The sequence below is a fragment of the Oncorhynchus mykiss genome, chromosome 4 (genome assembly GCF_057628025.1).
Source record: "Oncorhynchus mykiss isolate SJ-2025 chromosome 4, ASM5762802v1, whole genome shotgun sequence".
NCBI classification, from domain to species: domain Eukaryota; kingdom Metazoa; phylum Chordata; class Actinopteri; order Salmoniformes; family Salmonidae; genus Oncorhynchus; species Oncorhynchus mykiss.
In genome coordinates, this window is record NC_143025.1 from 46,318,265 (window position 1) to 46,339,981 (window position 21,717).

The window sequence follows — 21,717 nt, forward strand, 5'->3', positions numbered from 1 at the left end:
TTGTGGGTTTGATCCCCACAGGGCATAATTATGAAAAAGGTATGTGCTTTACTGTAAGTTGCTCTGGATAAGATTGTCTGCTAAATGACAAAAAAATGTAATATTTTGACCTGATCTTGTTTGTTTACACTTGGAAGATCTGATTTACAATTAGATCACAATGAGTCTTTTAATTGTCTACACCTGTCTAGAAATGTGGGCACAATTAGAATGTGAACAAAGGATGGGCTTTAGACACAATATCCACCTTAGCATACTACTGAGAAACAACACCCACACTAGCAAACTACTTAGAATGAGGCAGTGTATTGGTCATGCATTCACAATGATATTCTAGTGACCCCAATGGTTGTTGAAAGAAAAGGAGAGTAGGAGGATAGCAGAATGGCCAGTGCATTTGTAATTGTATCGTTTTGTTTTGTATTTGGTGTTTTTGACGTGTTCCTGACTTTACAGAATACATTTCCATGAAAATGGACAATAAAAGTGTTGGTATGGTATGGTATCGTACCTCCAATGGCAAGGTATCTGAAGAACAGCCATCCAGAGATGAGGGGCTCCTTGGGGGAACGGGGCAGCTTGCCCATGATGTCCAGGTCAGGGGGGTTGAAGCCCAGGGCAGTGGCAGGGAGACCATCAGTCACCAGGTTGACCCACAGCAGCTGGACAGGGATCAGAGCCTCTGGCAGACCCAGGGCAGCGGTCAGGAAGATACTGAGAGAGATGGAGGGATGGATGATGAGCGAGGGAAAGAAAGAAAGAAAAAAGAAGAGTCATTTGTGACTAGCACTGTGTGTGGCCATCATGTTGATGTTCTTGCTCACAGTGGTGTCTTGGCCACTCATGTATTGGCAGTCAAGTGGTTATGCTGCTACTACAGTGAATCTCTGTCTTCCAATAAATCCCTCTGGATTAGCAGTCAACCACGGTTATGTCTCAGTTGTGATGTGGTCACTTCACCCCCCCCCCCCCCCACCCCCCTCCACACCCACACCCCCCACCCCGGACACTCACCAGACGACCTCACCAACGTTGGAGGAGATGAGGTAACGGATGAACTGCTTCATGTTATTGTAAATGGCTCTGCCCTCCTCGACGGCTGCCACGATGGAAGAGAAGTTGTCGTCGGCCAGGACCATCTCAGAGGCAGACTTGGCAACGGCAGTGCCAGAGCCCATGGCGATGCCGATCTCGGCCTTCTTCAGGGCGGGGGCATCGTTCACCCCATCTCCGGTCTGGTGGAGGGGGAGGAAGAGAGACAGAAGGAAGAAAAGAGAAGGTAGAGAAGGAAGATGACTGTTAGTGTTGTGTTCTGGATGATATGAATCGTATTACTGCAAATATTCAGTTTTTTGTCATTTGGATGGTTGTACAATAAAGCTTTTGGGTTTTCAATAGATGTCTCCTCTGTTCCTGTTTCCTCCCCTCACCATGGCGGTGATCTCATCGAAGCCTTGCAGGAACTCAACGATCTTGGACTTGTGAGAGGGCTCAACGCGGGCATAGCAACAGGCCTTGCGGACTGCTTTTTTTTGCTCGTGGAGGGGCAGGTCGTCAAACTCACGGCCAGTGAAGGCTCGGCCAGTAGTGTCCTCATCCTCGGTGAAGATGCCAATACGACGGCAGATAGCCACGGCTGTTCCCTTGTTGTCACCTGGGAGGGAGGGAGGATAATGAGTTGTAAGATATTGTTTCTCAATTGATTTCAGAATGAACTATAATGGAGGAAAGACAACCAACAGAGAAGAGGTAGATGGATGGAAACAGTGGGAATGATAAAGACATGGAGACAGAGAGTAAAAGGGAGTTAGGGTTTAAAAAATTGGGTAACTTTCCCAAAATCCCAGGTTTTCCAGAAATCCTGGTTGGAGGATTCCGGATTTCCTGTTTATTCTGTCTTTATTCCGGGAACTTCCAGCCGGGTTTTCTAGGAAACCAGGGAACTTTAGGAAAAGCAGCAGATTTTTACTGTCCAGTATACTGACCAGTGATCATGATGACACGGATGCCAGCAGCCCTACACAGCTCAATAGCTCCAATGACCTCCTTACGAGGGGGGTCCAGCATGCCCACGCAGCCCACGAAGGTAAGGTCAGTCTGAGGACCACAGACAGAGAGAGAGAGAGGAGACGTAGGGCAAGTGCTTTAGAAATTAAATGAGTTGTTGTGCAAATAAAGCTTGAATGCAATGAATTTAGATAAAAATTCCAGTAGAATTGTTTGTATTTACCTAGTAATTATTATAATAATTGTTTTGTTTGTTTTGTTATTATACATTTTCCCCCCAATTGTTAGTTACGACCTTGTCTTATCGCTGCAACTCCTCAATGGGCTCAGGAGAGGTGAAGGTTGAGACATGCGTCCTCTGAAACTTCTTAACACTCTGCACACTTAACCCGGAAGTCAGCTGCACCAATGTGTCGGAGGAAACACCCGTTCAACACCACAAGGAGTTGCTAGAGCGCGATGAGCCCCCCCCCCCCCCCCCCCTACCCTATGGGGTTCCCAGTCACGCCTCAGCACTGCGATCCATTGCCTTAGACCGCTGAGCAACTCAGGAACCCTTTTATTTACCTAGTAATTAATACAGTAAGTACTTTAATTCCCCCCCCCCCCCCCCTCTCTCCCTGAAGCGCTCCCCCCCTTTTCTCCTCTCCTTTCTCACCTCGTAGTCGCCAAACTTGGTGGCGTCTTCGAGGTTCATCTCTTCCATGCGGAGGGGTGTGTCGCGGGTGGCCAGTGCCAGACAACGCAGGGTGTCACGGCCGGTACCCCACTCCTTGATCACAGCCATGATCTTGTTCTTGACAGGCTCGGACAAGGGCACACGGGTGGTGCCAACGCGCACATATGCACACCTCTCAATAACACCCTCGGGAGCGCCCTAGAGATAGAGGGAGAGAGATAACAGTCAGGGCTCAAGGAGCATTTTGGAACTTTATTAACAATCACTGCAAGATTGCTATAGAGATTACTGATATGACAACGTCACTGGGGCGTTTACTCTGAGCATTTCCATAGAGACGGTTGCCGGTATTCTCTCACCTTGACGAACATCTTGTTGCCGACAGCGGCCTTAGAGGACTTGGCTGGGGAGCAGAACACTGACATGGACTTCCTGTCTCTGGAGAACTCCAGGGTGAACTCCTTCTTCATCAGCTGCTTGATCACCTGGGAGAGAGACGGAGAAGACATGGGTCAGCTGGAGAGAGAGGAATGAGAGGGATGGAATGGGGGAGGAGGTTGGAGAGGGGAGCCAGAAGGAAAAGAGGGAGGTGAGAGAGGGTGGACTGGAGTGAGGGAGGAAGGAAGACTCACAGAGCAACAGGCGTTGGCTCTGTCGGGCTTGGACAGGCCGCGCACTTCAGTGTTGAACACATTCATCTTCTCAACCAGGCAGCACAGAGCGGTCTCAGTGGCCTCGCCCACCTTCTCATAGATTCCCTTAGTCTGCAGGAGAGAGGGGAAAGACACTATCAGATCTGGGCTAGACTAATACACATATCAGATACATAAAATAACAGCTACACATATATATATACAGATACTGAGTGCTGACACACGCATGCACACACACACACGCAAACTCACAAACACTCACTTACATCGTTGTAGTCCATAGAGGAGTCATTGCACAGAGCACAGATGGTGGACAGCTCCACCAAGCCATCATACTGGCCACACTTCACTAACGCACCGTTCTTAGTACTGAGAGAGAGATGGAGAAGACAGTCAGGTGTGTGTGTGTGCGTGCGTGCGTGCGTATGTATGTGTGTGTTTCCAGGCTATACTCACACTTCTCCCTCGGGAGTGTACTTGGAACCGGAGATGTCAAAAGAACCCAGAGAAACGCTGTCTCCGTCCACTTTGTCAATAATGAACATCTGGAACCACATCACAAAGACAACACACACACACACACTACTTAACTATGGATTTAAAAAAGCCAACTGAACCAATTTCTTAATCACCGTTATTTTGTGAGTAGGGTGGATTTTGGAAGGACAATAAATTTATCTAATGTATATGTGAGTACATTTTTAAAAGGCAACAATGTATTTTGGGTTCGCTACGGTATATGCCCAAATGTTGAGCATACTCACAATCCTATTGCAGTTGGCTGCCTTACAATTGTACTTTGAATCAACAAACTCTGCTCGAGGTGAGCTGAATTTGAATAAGCTTGATGAGTAAAATTACAAAATGTATGTTTGCTCAAAACCACTGAAAAGCAGAGCCATCATTATCTTGTTTCCCAGCACGCTTTATTGCAGTTAGAGTTTTCAATACCTGTATTTTTGTATTCATACCCCTTGACTTATTCCACGTTTTGTTGTAAAAGCCTGAATTTAAAATGGATTCATTTTCTAATCCATCTACACAGAAAACCCCATAATGACAAAGTGAAAACATGTTTTTAGACATTTTTGTTTTTGTCAATTTCGCACTAGCATTTTCCAGCCCTAACGCCAGGTTCTGCAATTTACCTGTCTAACATCAGCTCTCTAGCTTTGTAGGGGAGGGGTGGCAATATTTCAGATGTGTCCTTAAAATCACATCACAATTTCATGCAGTGCTAATGGGAAGTTTTAAGACTCATAAAAAGCAGGTCTTAGCAGTAATGCAGTTGATACTTACATGGATTTTGAGAACGAAAGTGCAGCCTATCCAGCCATGATGCACAGTGAGTACCCATGGAAGAGAGATGCGATTTAATGCTGCTGAATCTAGTATTTAGAAACATAAACTATTGGTTCCCCCCCCCCCCATTTAGTTTACTTTGATTAAGAACCAAGCATAGCCTATCCTTCCCTTAATCAAGGATGGTTTAGCACCATCACATAGGTGTATATTTTTTTGCCTGGCCATTAGCCAACTAGCCAATGAGTAAGTTAGTTTTAAATGGTATACTGAGCGTGCTTTGAAATATTTTGGATGTTTTTGCCCTCATGCTTTTTCATTTGGTATTCAAAATTCACATACCTGCATACTTCATTTCGCTTGTTTGAGTAGGTTTTCCATCTCCATTTTCAAAGAGCGCCCCTCACCCAATTAACATTACCAAAGACACCCGCGCTCCTCCAAACTATTCAACCCTCCTATAATGCCATATCAATGCTGTATTTTTTTCAGAATCTCCCTAGGACATAGGCAACGATACAATTGACTGGAGTCTAGTTTGTATATAAACGTGAATGTTATGCATAAAGACATTTAGGCTTGCCCTGTGCACACATGCTAACGAATTAGATAAGTGATTTGTGATATCAAGCTTCTGACCCAATCCTTATTAGAAATGTTGTTGTTGGTGCTGCAAAATTATGTTATAAATACTGTTATTGCATCAAATGATTATTTTATGCAACAGAATAAAGGGTTCATAGAACACTCTCATCTGTGTGTATTTTACTGAGAATGGGCCTCTGGGAGATTTAATGCTGACAGAATATTTACAATGTCTTTGGGTGATAAAACTAACAAGACTACATTCCATAGCATGAGTTGGTGTTTCTGTACTGAGGTGCCAGGGTGGAGATGGCTCAGTATGGAGTTGGGGGCCAGACCCTAGTTTCTACACAATGAGAGCAGTCTTTACAGCAGATACTGTTTGCTGTGAATTATTAGTATCTTTCATACGAATCTTAATCTTGTGACCCATTCCATACATCTCTTGTTTGTCATGAACATCCAGGAGGATGGACTTTGCTATAAAATGCTGTGGCTCAAATCCGCTCATTGGGCTCTCAACGAATCACCTACGGGAAGGCCGTTGACAAGCTCCGTTACTGCAGTAATTAAATCATAAAGTTAACTTGTTTTAAAGAATTTCATTTAAAGAAATGAAAAGTCTCTCCTTTTGATTAGAATAATTCCACGACATTGGTTTAAAAAACAGATTGTTTTTCATTTAATTTGATTGAAAACCAAACGTTGAAATATTCACATCCAATATTTCAAACTTAGAAATATTCACATCCATGGGTTTATGGTGATTAAGTAAGCTGCTACATGGTTCAAATGCAATGCAATTTTCATCTGCTATTTCTGTGGTGCAGATGTTATCTGTAAGATGGTTCCATAATGTTTATAAAACATTACATTTGCCAGTAGTATAATGTTGTGGACATTTCCCCTTTCTCTTCATATTGGATCTCTATCCAGCACCTGTGAAAGGTTTGGATGTGCATAAAACCCTTCATAGTCTAAGATGCCTTGTCTGTATTATATGCCCACAGGAAGCAATTATGGTTCAGGTATCTGCATTTAGACATACCTATTTAAATGTCATTTCGTTTTTATTAGAATTTGATTACAATTATACACAGTCTTTTTAGGCCTTTATCAATAGCCTAGTGAATGTAATCTTGCTTATTGACTACGTTTGGCATGTCCAGACTGCAATTTACAGTAGGCCTAGGAGCCCCCTATATCAGTGCAAATGCTATAGCCTATTTAACAATGTATTTCCATTCTGAAGCAATGCAATGCTTATATAAACAGGTCGACAGCAAACATGTTCAACGTATGTTCAACGTATGTTCAACGTATGTTCAACGTATGTTGCAAATATGGGGCAGGCTATTTAACGAACTAGGCTATAAGGGAGTAACATTCAAATTGGAGTTGATAACAACGCAATACACAAAAGACTGTAAATACACAACTTGAAGCAACCACCTATTTAGCCATGGAGCATGTTCTGATTGGCCAGTGAGGGGCAAGCCTCGACACACCCACAACTGGTTTATTTATCAAAACCCAGCCCTTTCGCACCACCACCAGCAACTGTGCCTATAATTGTTGTGGTGAAAATAGCAAAAATATTTCTGACATACCCCTGAACCTATAGTGCTTACCGCCAGTGCTTAGATTTACCACTGCATTAGGTTTGTTGAAATAGAGCCGAAAATCTCAATTTAAGGTATTTTAAATTCAGGCTGTAACAACAAAATGTGGGGAAAAAACCAAGGGGTATGAATACTTTCTTAAGGCACGGATTAGTTGATGACAAATAAATAACGTACACTGAGTGTACAAAACATTAGAAACATCTTCCTAATATTCACCACCTTTTGCCCACAGAACAGCCTCAGTTAATCGGGGCTTGGACTTCATCGAAAGCGTTCAACAGGGATGCTGGCCCATGTTGACTCCATTGCTTCCCACAGTTGTGTCAAGTTGGCTGTTGCAGTATGTCCATTGGGTGGTGGATCAGGCTTGACACACAGGGAAACTGTTGAGCGTGAAAAAAACAGCAGCGTTGCAGTTCTAGACACACTCAAACCGGTGCGCCTGGCACCTACTACCATACCCCGTTCAAAGGCACTTAAATCTTTTGTCTTGCCCATTCACCCTCTGAATGGTGCACACACACAATCCATGTCTCAATTGTCTTAAAAATCCTTATTTAAACTGTCTCATCCCCTTCGTCGACACTGGTTAAAGTGGATTTAGCAGGTGACATCAATAAGGGATCTTAGCTTTCATACTGGATTCACCTGGTCAGTGTTCCTAATGTTTTGTACACTCAGTGTACATTTTCAGAAACTAATCTAATGTGTTAGTAGTTGGACGTTTTGCACCCGTTACTGAGCTGTCTGTTCCAGTGTATATGATTTAGGCAGTCTCATTAATCAATCTTCCTTACTCCAGCAGTTATTCTCAATGCAGGTTGCGGGTGAATAAAAGTTACAATTGCTGGATATCCTCGCTCTGGATTCCAATAGGAATTAAACATCACTTTGCAAACCAGCATTGAGGTTTATAGCAACGTACAATTGTAAGGGAATCAGCTGCAATAGGATTGTGAGTGTTCTGCAATAGGATTGTGGTTAAATAAAGGTTAAATAAATAATACAAATATATAATAATAATGGCATTCAGGTTGATTCAACGTACAATTGTAAGGCACGCAGCTGCAATAGGATTGTGATGGGACTCCTATTGCGGCTGGTTGCCTTACAATTGTATGTTGAATCCACATATTTTTTACAGTGTGGTGGATCACTGGTGCGTTTGTGTGTGTGTGTGTTGTGTGTGTGTATGTTTGAAAGCACAGCGCACGTGTGCATGTGTGTGTTTGTGCGACGTGTGTGTGTGTGTGTGTGTGTGTGTGTGTGTTTGAACGCACGTGTGCATATTTGTGTTTGTTCGACATGTGTGTGTGTGTTTATACGAACGTGTGCATGTTTTTGTTTGTTCGACGTGTGTGTGTGTGTGTGTGTGTGTTTACCCACCTTGGTGACACACATCTGGTTGGTGGTGAGGGTGCCGGTCTTGTCGGAGCAGATGACGGAGGTGCAGCCCAGGGTCTCCACAGAGGGCAGGGAGCGGACGATGGCATTCTTTTTGGCCATACGGCGGGTACCCAGAGCCAGGCAAGTGGTGATCACAGCGGGTAGACCTGGGGGGGAGAGAGAGGGGGAGAAGGGGGACAGATGGTAGAGAGAGAGAGGGGGAATGAGTGTTATTAGTTAGGCAGTGAACCATGTTCATGTTCTTGTGATGAGAAACCTTGCTTGAGACCTGAAGATTTGCATTAGTTCTGCTACATAGGCTTTAGCTCAGCAGGTTAACACAGTCTCAAGGGTGATTGGTTGATTGACTTTTGTCCACTTTATTTTGACCCGTCTAGACTATTTAGATTAGATTAGTGCTAGTCCAGTATCAGTTGCTTACCCTCAGGAATGGCAGCCACAGCCAGGGCCACAGCGATCTTGAAGTAGTAGACGGCCCCGCGGATCCAGGAGCCTCCATGAACGGGGTCGTTGAAGTGGCCAATGTTGATCATCCACACGGCAACACAGATCAGGGAGATGACCTGTTATGGAATAGACAACAAAAGGTTGTCAGATAAAGCCTGGTTTAAAATATATATGTAATGCAATTGTCATCATTACACTATTGGTTTCTTTACATTGTAAGTCTATGGACAAGGTATGACTTGGTTTTATTTCCCTGACACTGTTTCTAAATGCTTACATTTTACCATTTGTGGCTCAAATCCCACTGTCATTTTGTAATTTCGGTGAAATATCCCTTTAAAGTTGTATCAAATCAAAACTGGCAAAAATTGGCTACTTGACCATTTTAAGGCAGCGGGGAAACTAATCTTGTTGCAACAACTAAGGTAGTGTAGTAGTAGTAGCAGTAGTAGTAGCAGTAGTAGTAGCAGTAGTAGTAGTGTAGTAGTAGCTGTCTGTCTCACCTTGGAGAGCTGCTCTCCGAACTCGTCCAGTTTGGCCTGCAGGGGGGTCTTCTCCTGCTCTGTCGCAGCCATCTGGTCGCGGATCTTCCCGATCTCTGTAGAGACACCAGTCGCCACGGCTATGCCGATAGCCTTGCCTGAAGCGATGTTGGTGCCCTTGAGGGACGGACAGAGGGAGGGAGAGAGGGAGCGAGAGAAAGGGAGGGAGAGAGAGGGGGAGAAGGAGATAGAGGGGAGTGGTCAATTAAGGCTGTAAGGGTGGAGGAGATGAAGAGTGGAAGAGGCTCATAAAGAGAAGGGCAGGAGTGTGGAAAACAACAGTTAGATTGACGGAGATTCTGAGATGGAGGAATAGAAAAATAGATAGATGGATAAATATATAGGAGAGTCCCTCACAGAGAAAAGCATGTTCTTCTTGTCCTGGTTGACAGCTCTCATGTCTGGGACGGCATCGGTGTGCTTGATCACACTGACAGACTCACCTGAGCGAGGAGAGAGACAGAGCAGATAGAGTGACTTTTACAACAAAATAGTTTTACATGTATTTATATTAGGGCTGTCAAAAGATTAAAAACACTTAATAAAGTTAACTCTCTGGATTTGATTGCAAATTCCGAATGTAATTTAAGATTTTTCATACAAAAAAAACATATCAAGAATATTGACGTCTTGATTTGGTCTAAAATAATGGTTAGTCAAATAGATGTATTTTATTTTGGCCAAATTGAAATATCACACTTTATTTAACCTCAATGTCAACTTGTTTTTACATGGCATTGTAGATTTTAGCTGTATAGATTATGTATTTTGGATGTTTTCAGTGTTTTCAGATTCAACGCTTTCAGACAATGCGATTAATCTCGAGAGAGAGAGAGAGAGAGAGAGAGAGAGAGAGAAAAAAAAAGTGCACTGAAATTACAAAAAGTTAACTTGAGTTAACTGATTAACTCTGACAGACCTAATTTATTTCCATTGTAGTCTTGTAAAGAGGGTTAAGACAGAGTTGATAATATCACTCACCGGTGAGGATGGACTGGTCAACACGCAGAGTAGTAGAGTTTATTTTGACGAGTCTGATGTCAGCGGGGACTTTGTCACCAACTGGGGGAAGAAAAAAAAACATACACTGTGAGAATGGCGCCGGAGGGGATGGCTGCCATTTTACGGGCTCCTAACCAACTGTGTTATTTTGTTAGTTTTTTTTTGTGTTGTTTGTAATTTATTTTTAAACTTATTTTGTACATATTGTTGCTGCTACCGTCTCTTATGACCGAAAATAACTTCTGGACATCAAAACAGCGATTACTCTTTAACAAGTCAGACGTGAAGGATATACTGCTTTCTCGGGAACGGGCCAAAATCCCTGTCATTTACATGAAGAAATTCGAAGAATTCGTAGGCGAGTGAGTAATCCTCCATTACCATCCATTCTATTGGCCAATGTGCAATCATTGGAAAACAAAAAGGATGATATACAATCAAGACTACCCTACCAACAGGGCATTAAAAACTGTAATATCTTATGTTTCACCGAGTCGTAGATGAACAACGACACGGATAATATAGAGCTGGCGGGATTTTTCATGCATCGGCAGGACAGAGAAACTACATCTGGTAAGACGAGGGGTGAGAATGTGTGTCTATTTGTCAATAACAACTGGTGCGCGATGTCTAATATTAAAGAAGTCTTGAGGTATTGCTCACCTGCTCTCCTGCACTCCCTGTTGACCCACGACTGCGTGGCCAAACACAACTCCAACACCATCATTCAGTTTGCTGACTGCACAACAGTGGTAGGCCTGATTACCGACAACAATGAAACAACCTATAGGGAGGAGGTCAGAGACCTGGCAGTGCGGTGCCAGGACAACAACTTTTCCTTCAATATGAGCAAGACAAATGAGCTGATCGTGGACTACAGGAAATGGCGGGCCAAACAGAGGCCCCCATTAACATCGACTGGGCTGTAGTGGAACGAGTCGAGAGTTTCAAGTTCCTTGGTGTCCACATCACCAACAAACTATCATGGTCCAAACACACCAAGACAGTCGTGAAGATTGCACGACAACACCTTTTCCCCCTCAGGAGACTGAAAAGGTTTTGCATGGGTCCCCAGATCCTCAAAAAGTTATACAGCTGCACCATCGAGAGCATCCTGACCAATTGAATCACCGTATGGCAACTGCTCTGCATCTGACTGTAAGGCGCTACAGAGGGTAGTGCGTACAGCGCAGTACATCACTGGGGCCAAGTTTCCTGCCATCCAGGACCTATATACTAGGCGTTGTCGAAGGAAAACCCCCAAAATTGTCAAAGGCTCCAGTCACCCAAGTCATAGACTGTCCTCTCTGCCGCCGCAGAGCAAACGGTACTGGTGCGCCAAGGCTAGGACCATAGCCTCCTTAACAGCTACTACCCCAAGCCATAAGACTGCTAAACTGTTAATCAAATGGCCACCTGGACACCCCCCCCCCCCACCTAGCTACATGCACAAATTACCTCGACTGACCTGTACCCCAACATTGACTTACCCCCTGTATATAGCCTGGTTATTGTTATTTTATTGTGTTACTTTAAAAAAAAGTACTTTAGTTTATTTGGTAAATATTTTCTTAACTCTTTTTTGAACGGCCTTGTTAGGGCTTGTAAGTAAGCATTTCACTGTAAGGTCTACTGCACCTGTTGTATTCGGCGCATGTGACAAATAAAGTTGGATTTGATTTTTAGTTCAAGGTAGCTGTCTCAACTTTATGCATATACACACAAACTCCACTCCACTTCAGAGTTCATTTAACGTATGTTCATAACAACACTGTACATAGTTAAAAATATAACATTCCAAACGGCTTTCTCTTTTGAAACTTTTGTGTGCTTCATTTTAACTGTTCATTTGTGATTGTTTATTTTACATGCTTTGGCAATGTAAACATTGTTTCCCATGCCAATAAAGCCCATTTGAAGAGAGAGAGAGAGAGAGAGAGAGAGAGAGAGAGAGAGAGAGAGAGAGAGAGAGAGAGAGAGAGAGAGAGAAAGAGAAAGAGAAAGAGAAAGAGAGAGAGAGAGAGAGACTAGTTTTAACACTGTGGATGAATAGTGACACTGAAAGCTGACCCCACAGACAGACAGAAAGAGAAAGAGAGGGAGAGAAAGACAGAGAGGGTGAGACCTTGGGGACACAGTGATATGGAGAGAACAGGTGTATGGGAAAAAGTGAGAGCGAGAGAGAGAGACAGGTGTTAGTAATAAGCATACACGTTAACTCTCTATCTCTCTCTCAAATTCAAAATCAAATTCAGATTGCTTTATTGGCATGAAATACAATTTGTAGATATTGCCAAAAAAGTATAGTGGTACAGCATTTCAGTACAATGCAATGAGGATAATGAAATACAGTTAATTTCAGTAGTAATAATAACAGCACATCTAATCATGTATACAGGTACAACACTACTGCTGTTGTATTGTGGAATCTTCGATCGATCAGTTTTATGAAAGAAAAATAAGATTATAAAAAAAAAAAAAAGAATGGCTAATAAAAACAAAAACAAAATGGATGATGGTTCCACTATGTATTACTGTCAGTTACATACCATCTCTTTCTTGTTCTCTCTCTCCTTCACACAATGACACTTAGTCATTGTCATACACTCTCTATCCCTCTCTTTCTTACTCTCTCATATACACACAGGCACACACACACACACACTCATTCACATGTCCAAGCCACACATCTAGTACATTGGTGCAGGTCCTGTGTGGCTCTGTTGGTAGAGCATGGCACTTGCAACACCAGGGTTGTGGGTTCAAAAGAAAAAATGTATGCACTCACTACTGTAAGACACTTTGGATAAGAGCATCTGCTAAATGAGTAAAATGTCAAATGTAAATGTAATGCATTGATTATAGTGTTTGTTCTTGGTAGATCACCTGCTAAATTTGGAAATTGTGCCTGCAAATGAATAACACGCATGAAACAGTAAAATGCGCCCTTATTAGTCAAATCTGTCCCTTAATCTATACTAGGATCAGATTAGCCAACCCTAAACCTAACCTTAAACATTAGAGGGATAAACCAGTCTGACCAAGGACCAGGCGCTGGTATACATTCCAAATGGCACTCTATATCCTGCTTCAGTGGTTCCCAATCTTTTTCAGTTACAGTACAGAATTGTACTCTGCCCTGAGTACCCCTGAAGTACCCCCTCATGTGCCTTTTACCAGTAGCTCTATGGTGTCATGAGTCTTCTCAAGTACACTCTGTGGATAGTCCAAGTATCCTCAGGGGTTCTAGGGCCTACAGTATATAGTGCACTACTTTTGACCAGAGCCCTATGGCTATAAAGTGAATAGAGTGCCCTTTGGGAAGTGCCTGTCAACCAGTAGACTGGCAATATAGGTATGGGTATTAGGCCTTGTTTTTTTTGGAAGAGGTGGTATAATATATCAGCAAACCCTAAAGACGTGATGTCCATCTGAGAGGATTTGACCCATTCAAACACTTTGTGACAAATTGTACACTTTGTGATAAAAATAGTTGTAAAAAGGGCTATATGCTTTAATCTCTACACCTGATAGGCAAGGTAGATTTTTTTTGCTTACATCAGATCTACATTTATTTTAGTGGCTTGTGGGTATTGGGGCTAAGGGTCGACTTGGAACTGGGCCTACAACTTTTGGGCTTATAGGGGTAGAAGTTGCCCTTGGGCACAGATCTAGGATCAGTTTACGCCTAAATCTGAGCCCTTTTGTCATTAGGAGAGAAAAAAAACTGAACCCAGATCAGTGTTTATGGGGTTATACAGTTATTACGTAAATCTGAATCACTGAATCTGAATCTTACCGGACACCTCCACCACATCTCCAGGGACGATCTCCCTGGCCTTGATCATCTGGACGTTCTTCCTGTCCGACCGATAAACCTTCCCCATCTCAGGCTCATACTCCTTCAGAGCCTCGATGGCGCTCTCTGCATTGCGCTCCTTCAGGGCAACAATAACCCCACAGAACATCAGTTCCTCCTATTCCTCCTGACCTCCCTTCCAGAAGTGTAAAGCCTGACTTATGCCAACATGCCCACCCCCTACACCCATCACATCCACCCCCTCCTCGCTCCCTTGTCTCATAACCCCCCTATGTGTGAATCCTTGTGCATAGTTTCCAAATGACCACCACAAGGCCAATATGGACCCGCTGCTTGTGGCTTGCGGTAACCCGATCGTCCCTCTGTATTTTTTACTGTGGGTTTGGGGGCTGATGCATTTTCCCCTATAACACCCCTCCCCTACCCCCACGGGTAACACATTCTGACCCTGAACGACTAAACTAACGCACGTGATGTATTGTGTGTGTGTGTGTGTGTGTGTGTGTGTGTGTGTGTGTGTGTGTGTGTGTGTGTGTGTGTGTGTGTGTGTGTGTGTGTGTGCGTGTGCGTGTGTGTGTGCGTGCGTGCATGCGTGTGTGCGTGTGCGTGTGTTTCAACTAACTGACCTGCCAGACTCCAACGATGGCATTAGCAATGAGAATGAGGAGGATGACTAAGGGTTCCACAAAGGCTGTGACTGTTTCCTCACCTTCCTCAAACAAGGCCAGCACCTGAAAGCAAGAGGGAGGGAGGGAGGGAGGGAGGGAGGGAGGGAGGGAGGGAGGGAGGGAGGGAGGGAGGGAGGGAGGGAATTTATGTTTATTGATAATGGAATGGAATGCACTTTTATGACACTTGACAATATGCGCCCGTAACAGAAACACTTTTTTTCCCACTATATGCCAGCCTTTTTTGTCTGTGTGTCCGTGCACGTGCATGTGTGATAGAGGAAGTTTTGTGTGTGTGTGTGTTTCTTCACGTGTGTATGCGCGTCCGTGTACGTGACTGTGTAACGAGTTGTTGTCACTGGTCTGTTTAGGAAAGGGGCTGTGTTGACATGGACACAGATCAGTTATGGTCCACTGAAGCAGAGGAAGAAGCAATCTAACCCACAGAGAAAGAGAGATATCCCTCCATCCCTCCATTATTGTATACATCCATCCATTATCCTTTATTCCCTATTCCTTTGTCCAAACCGTCCTCTTTTACCTTCTTCCATCGCCTCTCCCTTCTCTACTCTGTTGTTCCTTAGTGCAAAGATTTAATTCTTCCATCCTCTTTTTTCTTTCTTTCTTTCTTTCTTTCTTTCTTTCTTTCTTTCTTTCTTTCTTTCTTTCTTTCTTTCTTTCTTTCTTTCTTTCTTTCTCTCTTTCTTTCTTTTGTTTGTTAATTTTTTGTTGTTGTCTCTATCCACTTATTCTGTTATTCCCTCTCTTTTAAGGACTATGTCATTCATCCTCTCTGTCTTCTCTATTCTAAAATATACTGCATTGAAATCCATTGAAGCCTACTCACACGTACCATAGCCATTGAAAGCACATGAAAAACATTACACTGATATTGCCAATGCATTTATATATTTATACAGTATATTAACTATATATTATGCATTTATTAATTACATATCACTATCATTACAGTGTCTTTCTCAACCATATACTATATGTACCTGTCATCTGAAACAAACAATGCCATTGTGCAATACTATCTCTCTCGCGCTCTCTCGCCGGCAATCCTTTGTTCCTTTCATCCCTGACCTTTGTGGAAGGATACAGTTTCTCGGCCTGGCTTGAGACTCTCTTAAAATAACACTCTCTCTCTCCCCTCGCGCCCTCTTGCCACACAAACGCACGCACGCACGCACGCACACACACACACACACACTCACACACACCACGCACACACACAGTACATCGCACACACACCACGCACACACACACATAGTACATCGCACACACACACCACGCACACACACAGTACATCGCACACACACACACCATTCTTTCTAAGGCCATAATGACAGCTGGTCAGGGACAGAGTGTAAAGGGTTGAGGTGGGGGGGTTAAAACATTATGTCACCCCTCTACTCCAAAACAGATTTGAAGAGAGAGAGCTAGACAGGAGGGCAGATGGGAGACAACAGTGAAATGAAATAGTGAGAGAGAGGGAGGGAGGGGGAGGGAGGGATTCCTAGAGTGAATGAGCGAGTGTGTGTGAGTGAGTAAGCGAGGGAGTGAGGGAAAGAGAAAGGGAGGACATCAATCCATATGAAATATAACCTGACCGGTCACAGCATGTGTTCTGTGTGTGCGTCTGCGCAAAGCATAACTGACCTGTGTGTGTACAGTATGTGTCTTTCATAGTGCAGGTATGTAACCTTGTATGCATGCATGTGTGTGTGCGCGTGTGTGTGTGTGTGCGCGTGTGTGTGTGTGTTAGCTGTCAGTGTCATCTCAGAGCCTCTGCCACCATGCACACCTGCTACGCTGAAACATTTACCCATCCTGCACTGGGGTAAGGAGAGGACGTGGAAGGAGGAAATTGACAGGAAGTGACTTCACAATGATCTTACAGGTGCTAACACCAACAAACACATAAATACACCCAAACATATCGACCTGTGTAGACCCTACCCTCTATGCACTTGTGGAGATCTGAGAGGACTCAGTAGGTATTATCAATACATGAATATCTTCCCCTTGCTCTCATTACACCAATCATTGAGGAGCAGACCAGACAACATCACTTTACCCTGTCTTGTGTCATTACTCTGCAATATTTTCCCTGTAACCCATAGCAACATATATACTCCATAATCGGTCAAAATCAGTGACAACATTTTGTCTACTTACAAAAGAGATGCAGGCAGCCAGCAGAAGGATTCTGACCAACAGATCCTCAAACTGCTCTACGACCAACTCCCAGATGGTCTTACCTGAGAGAGAGGAGAGAGGAGAGAGGAGAGAGGAGAGAGGGAGAGAGAGAGAGAGAGAATGTCATTGGATGCTGTAGCCAACCATTGCCTTGATGACAGCTTTGCACATTCCTAAGATCACCATGCCAATGCCAAGCATCGGCTGGAGTTGTGTAAAGCATTCTCTGGAGTGATGAATCACACTTCACCATCTGGCAGTCCAACAGATGAATCTGGCTTTGGTGGATACCAGGAGAATGCTACCTGCCCAAATGTATAGTGCCAACTGCGAAGTTTGGTTTAGGTGGAATAATGGTCTGGGGCTGTTTTCATGGTTCGGGCTAGGCCCCTTAGTTCCAATGAAGAGAATTCTTAACGCTACAGCATACAATTACATTCTAGACGATTCTGTGCTTCCAACTTTGTGGCAACAGTTTAGGGAAGGCCCTTTCCTGTTTCAGCATGATAATGTGTGCACAAAGCGAGGTCCATAAAGAAATGGTTTGTCGAGATCGGTGTGGAAGAACTTGACTGGCCTGCACAGAGCCCTGACCTCAATCCCATCTAACACCTTTGGGTTGAACTGGAACACCCACTGCGAGCCAGGCCTAATCGCCCAACATCACTGTCCGACCTTACTAATGCTCTTGTGGCTGAATGGAAGCAAGTCCGGGCAGCAATGTTCTAACATCTAGTGGAAAGCCTTCCCAGAAGAGTGGAGGCTGTTATAGCAGTAAAGGGGGGAACAACTCCATATTAATGCCCCTGATTTTGGCATGAGATGTTCAACGAGCATACATACTTTTGATCATGTGCATGTCTGATCTCGCAAACAATGCAAAGTAGCTCTAATCTAGAGCCAAGCGTGTTGATGTTTAATCCGAGGGTATCCTGCTATTGACACACTTGTTCAATTATGCAAAATAAAGTGACAACAACAGTAATTAATGAGGCAGCCTAGACAGCGCAGGTGAGTGCAAATAGGGTAGACAGAGCAAGTGTTTGGTTGCTGCAGCCTTGTTTCTCTCCTTTATGTTAGTGTGCTAATATATGCAAATACACCCAGTGTATTTATGCAAATTAGGCACATATACTTTCCATTATTGTAACACACAATTTCAAAATATATATAACAAATATTTTTGTTGTTGAAATTTTACAATAAATTTAACATCTAAATTCCCACCTAAACCCCTGGACTACATTCAATATTTGTCCATGTCAGTAAAATATTTTATGTGCTATAATTCAGTCAATATCTGATGGTTTATAAAAATTCTAAAAGTTTGGAGTACCTTCATCCATTGTCCAACTGTTGCATTTAATTAGAATTGTTCTTAAAACCTTTTAACAATTTCGATGACCATTGCTAATGTCTCTTTTGGCATCATGATGATTTAGTACTGTCAGATGTGAGAATCATCACCGTTACAGGGAGGGATAGTCAGTGTGATAATAATCTCTCATGGGCAGACAGACACACGCAACACAACTGGAAGGTTCCCACTAGATAACACAGCCACAAAGGCTAAGAGGTGTGTTTCATAAAAAATGTATCCAAGCAAAAATGACCTTTTTTTGGTCTTAAGTCAAGGTTAGGGTTAGGCATAAAGAGAAGTGTGGTTAAGCGTAATGTTAAGGTTAGGGTTCGGTTTAAAACACTGGAGGTTGCTGAGGGGAGGAAGGCTCATAATAATATCTGGAATGGAGTGAATGAAATGGTATCAAAAACATGGAAACCGTATGCTTGATGTGTTCAATACCATTCTATATATTCTGTCCCAGCCATTACTATGAGGCGGTCTTCCCCAACTGAGGTGCCACCAGCTGCCTGGGGTTTCAAATCAGATTTTAAGAAGAGAAACTATGGAAATAGGTGTGGTTTATGACTTTGTGACTGTGTAAACTAGTGATAACCCAACTGAAGCATCTGACGCCATTATGCAAGTTTTTACTTCTGGGTTTTCAAGGTTTTGTGTGACAGATGTGATGGGTAAGTGAGGACACAGATCTGTGCATAGGAATATCCTCCTCTTTCAGGGTTATGACACGTCTGACAACAAGAGCAATCCCATTCACATCCTCCTCTTCCTTCTCTCTGAAGTGTGTAGCCACTCCCTGTCAAGCATCTGATTTGGATAAGAAATATGGCTACCCTACACCAACCAATCCAAATGGGCGATTCAGAATGTCTGGAGGGTTTGTGATGACAGATGTCACGACTGACAGGATGCCCATCATTCCAGGCAGGAAGCATAACAACAGGTGTGTGATTATGTGTGTGTATGCGTGTGTGGCAAGAAATAAAGAGGTAGTGTGACTGATGGGATGTGTAACATCCCGGACACTGGGACGGAAATAGGAGTGTGTGTGCAGACCGACCACAGACAGGTGTGTGAGGGGCAAAGATAAACGTTGGTAACTCACCAATCTCAGCTGGGAGCTCTGTAAAAGGGGAAAGCGAAGAGAGGAGATTGTTAGCATAGCATTGCTATTTGATACTAACATCGCTAATTGAGGATAGCATTAGGCTTACTACCTCTATCTTTGATAGCAGAAATGCTAATTATACACTGAGATTAAATGTAAAGGACTAGATTTACGAAGCCTTTGTTCTCGCCTGTTTAACGGTCAGATCAGGTCTTTGAAAATACAGGTGCAAACATTTGCACTTGATACACATGACTATAGTTAATTAGCTAAAAACCTTTACTTTGCTCATGTCATCCACCTTTTCATTGATAACTTACGTCAGGATTGAAATCTCTCTGAACTCATTTCTACAGTAGCCATAGAAAACCTTTGTCCTTCTCACCGACCTCTGATTGGTTAGCCAATTAGAGCCTTGAGTCTGTCATTGCTTTTCATTGGTTGGATGAGACAATGACTATACCAATGCTTCATATCATGATTTACGCATGGATGACCAAGAGGAAACATTTTTATAAAATATTATCATAAGCCTCATAACTTAACTTTTGCCGCTGTATATCTTGGCTGATGCTTAGCCACTCAATGTTATTATAAAGTGTGCTAACTGCAAATATACAAAAATTAAAGGATTTATACAACGGATATGGAAGTAGAAGTTGTCAGGAACTTCTGGAAACCAACCAATCAACCACAATAGGGAGCCTGTACTGGACTGATCACGAACTACACTACCCAAGCATCCCTTGGTGCCGCTGACCTTGAAATGGTATCTGACACACCATCACAAGGTCACGTGAACCATTTTGGTTGCCGCGCGCCAATGTGTCAGTCAGCCAGCCAGCAGCCAATCACAAAGAGACAACATCCGACCTTCCCCTGGTCATAACCAAAACAAAGACTAGCTGTTGTCCAAGCCAGTGGAACACCTGTTGCTGTCTGTCTGTCCCTCCATCGCATTCATCCTTTCCACAGCATTTAGCACCAATGAATCCCATTTTGGGTCCGAACCTCTACACCCAACCAGATCCTCTTCCTTTTCCCCTTCTCTTCTTCCTCCTCACCATTATCTTTCCAACAAGCCCTATCCCTCCTCTTATCCACCTCCATGTCTCTCTGTCCATCCCTTGGTTTCTCTATGCTTTTCCATCAATCCACCCATCTATCCATCCATCCATCACAGTCTCTCTTTCTCACCGTTGTGACCATATCTGGCCAGGTTCTTCTTGAACTGTTCTGGTGTGAGGCCGGTGGTCTGGTCGACACCAAAGTATGACACGACCTCTTCCGAATCTTTTGCGTGTGCATTCTCCATCCTCACCAAACAGGAGACTCTTCAGGAGAAGAGAACAAAACAAAGATACGTTTAGGACACGTCTATCCGGTAATGCGTGGCTTGGTGCAGTAGGTAGTTCTCCAGTTATGAGGTTTTACAACCAGAGAAATAAATTGTTACCCACCACTTTATAAAAGTGTGGGATGGGGATAAAACCTGTCAACCCCCTTCGTTCGCTCTCTCCCCTCTCTCTCTCACTGCTCTTTCTCTCTCACTTCTCCGGCAAAACTGGAGCCCTGGACTGACAGAAAGTGCAACCTGGCACAAGCTCCTGAAAAGTTTTATATGGACACAAAAGTGAGGCGATTGGTGCTCTCTCACCATGCGCTTGCACCTCATTGGCTGAGGGGAGCAAAGGTGGGTGGCCCGGGAGGGCCCTATGAGGGGGGGGGGGGGTCACGCGTGGAAGTATTGGGCACCAACTGCAGAGGGGGTCCGCTGTGTGCCGTCAAACTGAAAATAAGATACATTTTTGGATCGAGCATGGTAAGTAGAACAGGGAGGGGGAGATGGGGGCAGCGGTGCTTTGAATCAGAGGTAGGGGGCTTTGAATGATGGGTCCAGTGTGCTACAGTATGTATGGCAGATAGGACAGAAGGGGGGTAAAGATAGAGAGGCAGATAGAGATAAAGAGAGAGGGGGGGTACAAAGAGAGGCAGTTAGAGATAAAGAGAGAGAGGGGGTACAGAGAGAGAGGCAGATAGAGATATATAGGATATAGAGAGAGAGGGGGTACAGAGAGAGAGGCAGATAGAGATTTATAGAGAGAGGGGGTACAGAGAGAGTGGCAGATAGAGATAAAGAGAGAGAGGGGGTACAGAGAGAGTGGCAGATAGAGATAAAGAGAGAGAGGGGGACATAGAGAGAGGCAGACAGAGAGTACAGAGTGAGTTTTAAACTTCCTTAATAAGCACAATGTCTCGAGTAAAAACCAAATTGGATTTATACCCAAACATCGCACGACCGAT

At 43.7% G+C, this 21,717-nt stretch overlaps 1 protein-coding gene across 1 annotated transcript in view; it reads right to left on the reverse strand.

The window, feature by feature from the left end:
- Positions 1 to 21,079, reverse strand: part of LOC110521013 (sarcoplasmic/endoplasmic reticulum calcium ATPase 1) — a 31,548-nt gene extending 10,469 nt beyond the window's left edge. Inside the window, exons 1-20 of the mRNA XM_036968739.2 lie at positions 20,874 to 21,079; positions 20,611 to 20,747; positions 19,411 to 19,428; positions 16,922 to 17,004; positions 14,696 to 14,800; positions 14,049 to 14,187; positions 10,229 to 10,309; positions 9,605 to 9,690; positions 9,209 to 9,364; positions 8,680 to 8,821; positions 8,238 to 8,404; positions 3,796 to 3,884; positions 3,606 to 3,708; positions 3,319 to 3,450; positions 3,046 to 3,171; positions 2,666 to 2,884; positions 1,986 to 2,097; positions 1,431 to 1,654; positions 1,015 to 1,235; positions 512 to 714 (exon numbers count right to left, since the gene is read on the reverse strand). Coding sequence (XP_036824634.1) covers positions 512 to 714; positions 1,015 to 1,235; positions 1,431 to 1,654; positions 1,986 to 2,097; positions 2,666 to 2,884; positions 3,046 to 3,171; positions 3,319 to 3,450; positions 3,606 to 3,708; positions 3,796 to 3,884; positions 8,238 to 8,404; positions 8,680 to 8,821; positions 9,209 to 9,364; positions 9,605 to 9,690; positions 10,229 to 10,309; positions 14,049 to 14,187; positions 14,696 to 14,800; positions 16,922 to 17,004; positions 19,411 to 19,428; positions 20,611 to 20,728 — 2,524 coding nt within the window. The 5' untranslated portion in view covers positions 20,729 to 20,747; positions 20,874 to 21,079. The remainder of the gene's footprint in view (positions 1 to 511; positions 715 to 1,014; positions 1,236 to 1,430; positions 1,655 to 1,985; positions 2,098 to 2,665; positions 2,885 to 3,045; positions 3,172 to 3,318; positions 3,451 to 3,605; positions 3,709 to 3,795; positions 3,885 to 8,237; positions 8,405 to 8,679; positions 8,822 to 9,208; positions 9,365 to 9,604; positions 9,691 to 10,228; positions 10,310 to 14,048; positions 14,188 to 14,695; positions 14,801 to 16,921; positions 17,005 to 19,410; positions 19,429 to 20,610; positions 20,748 to 20,873) is intronic.
- Positions 21,080 to 21,717: the final 638 nt, after the last annotated feature.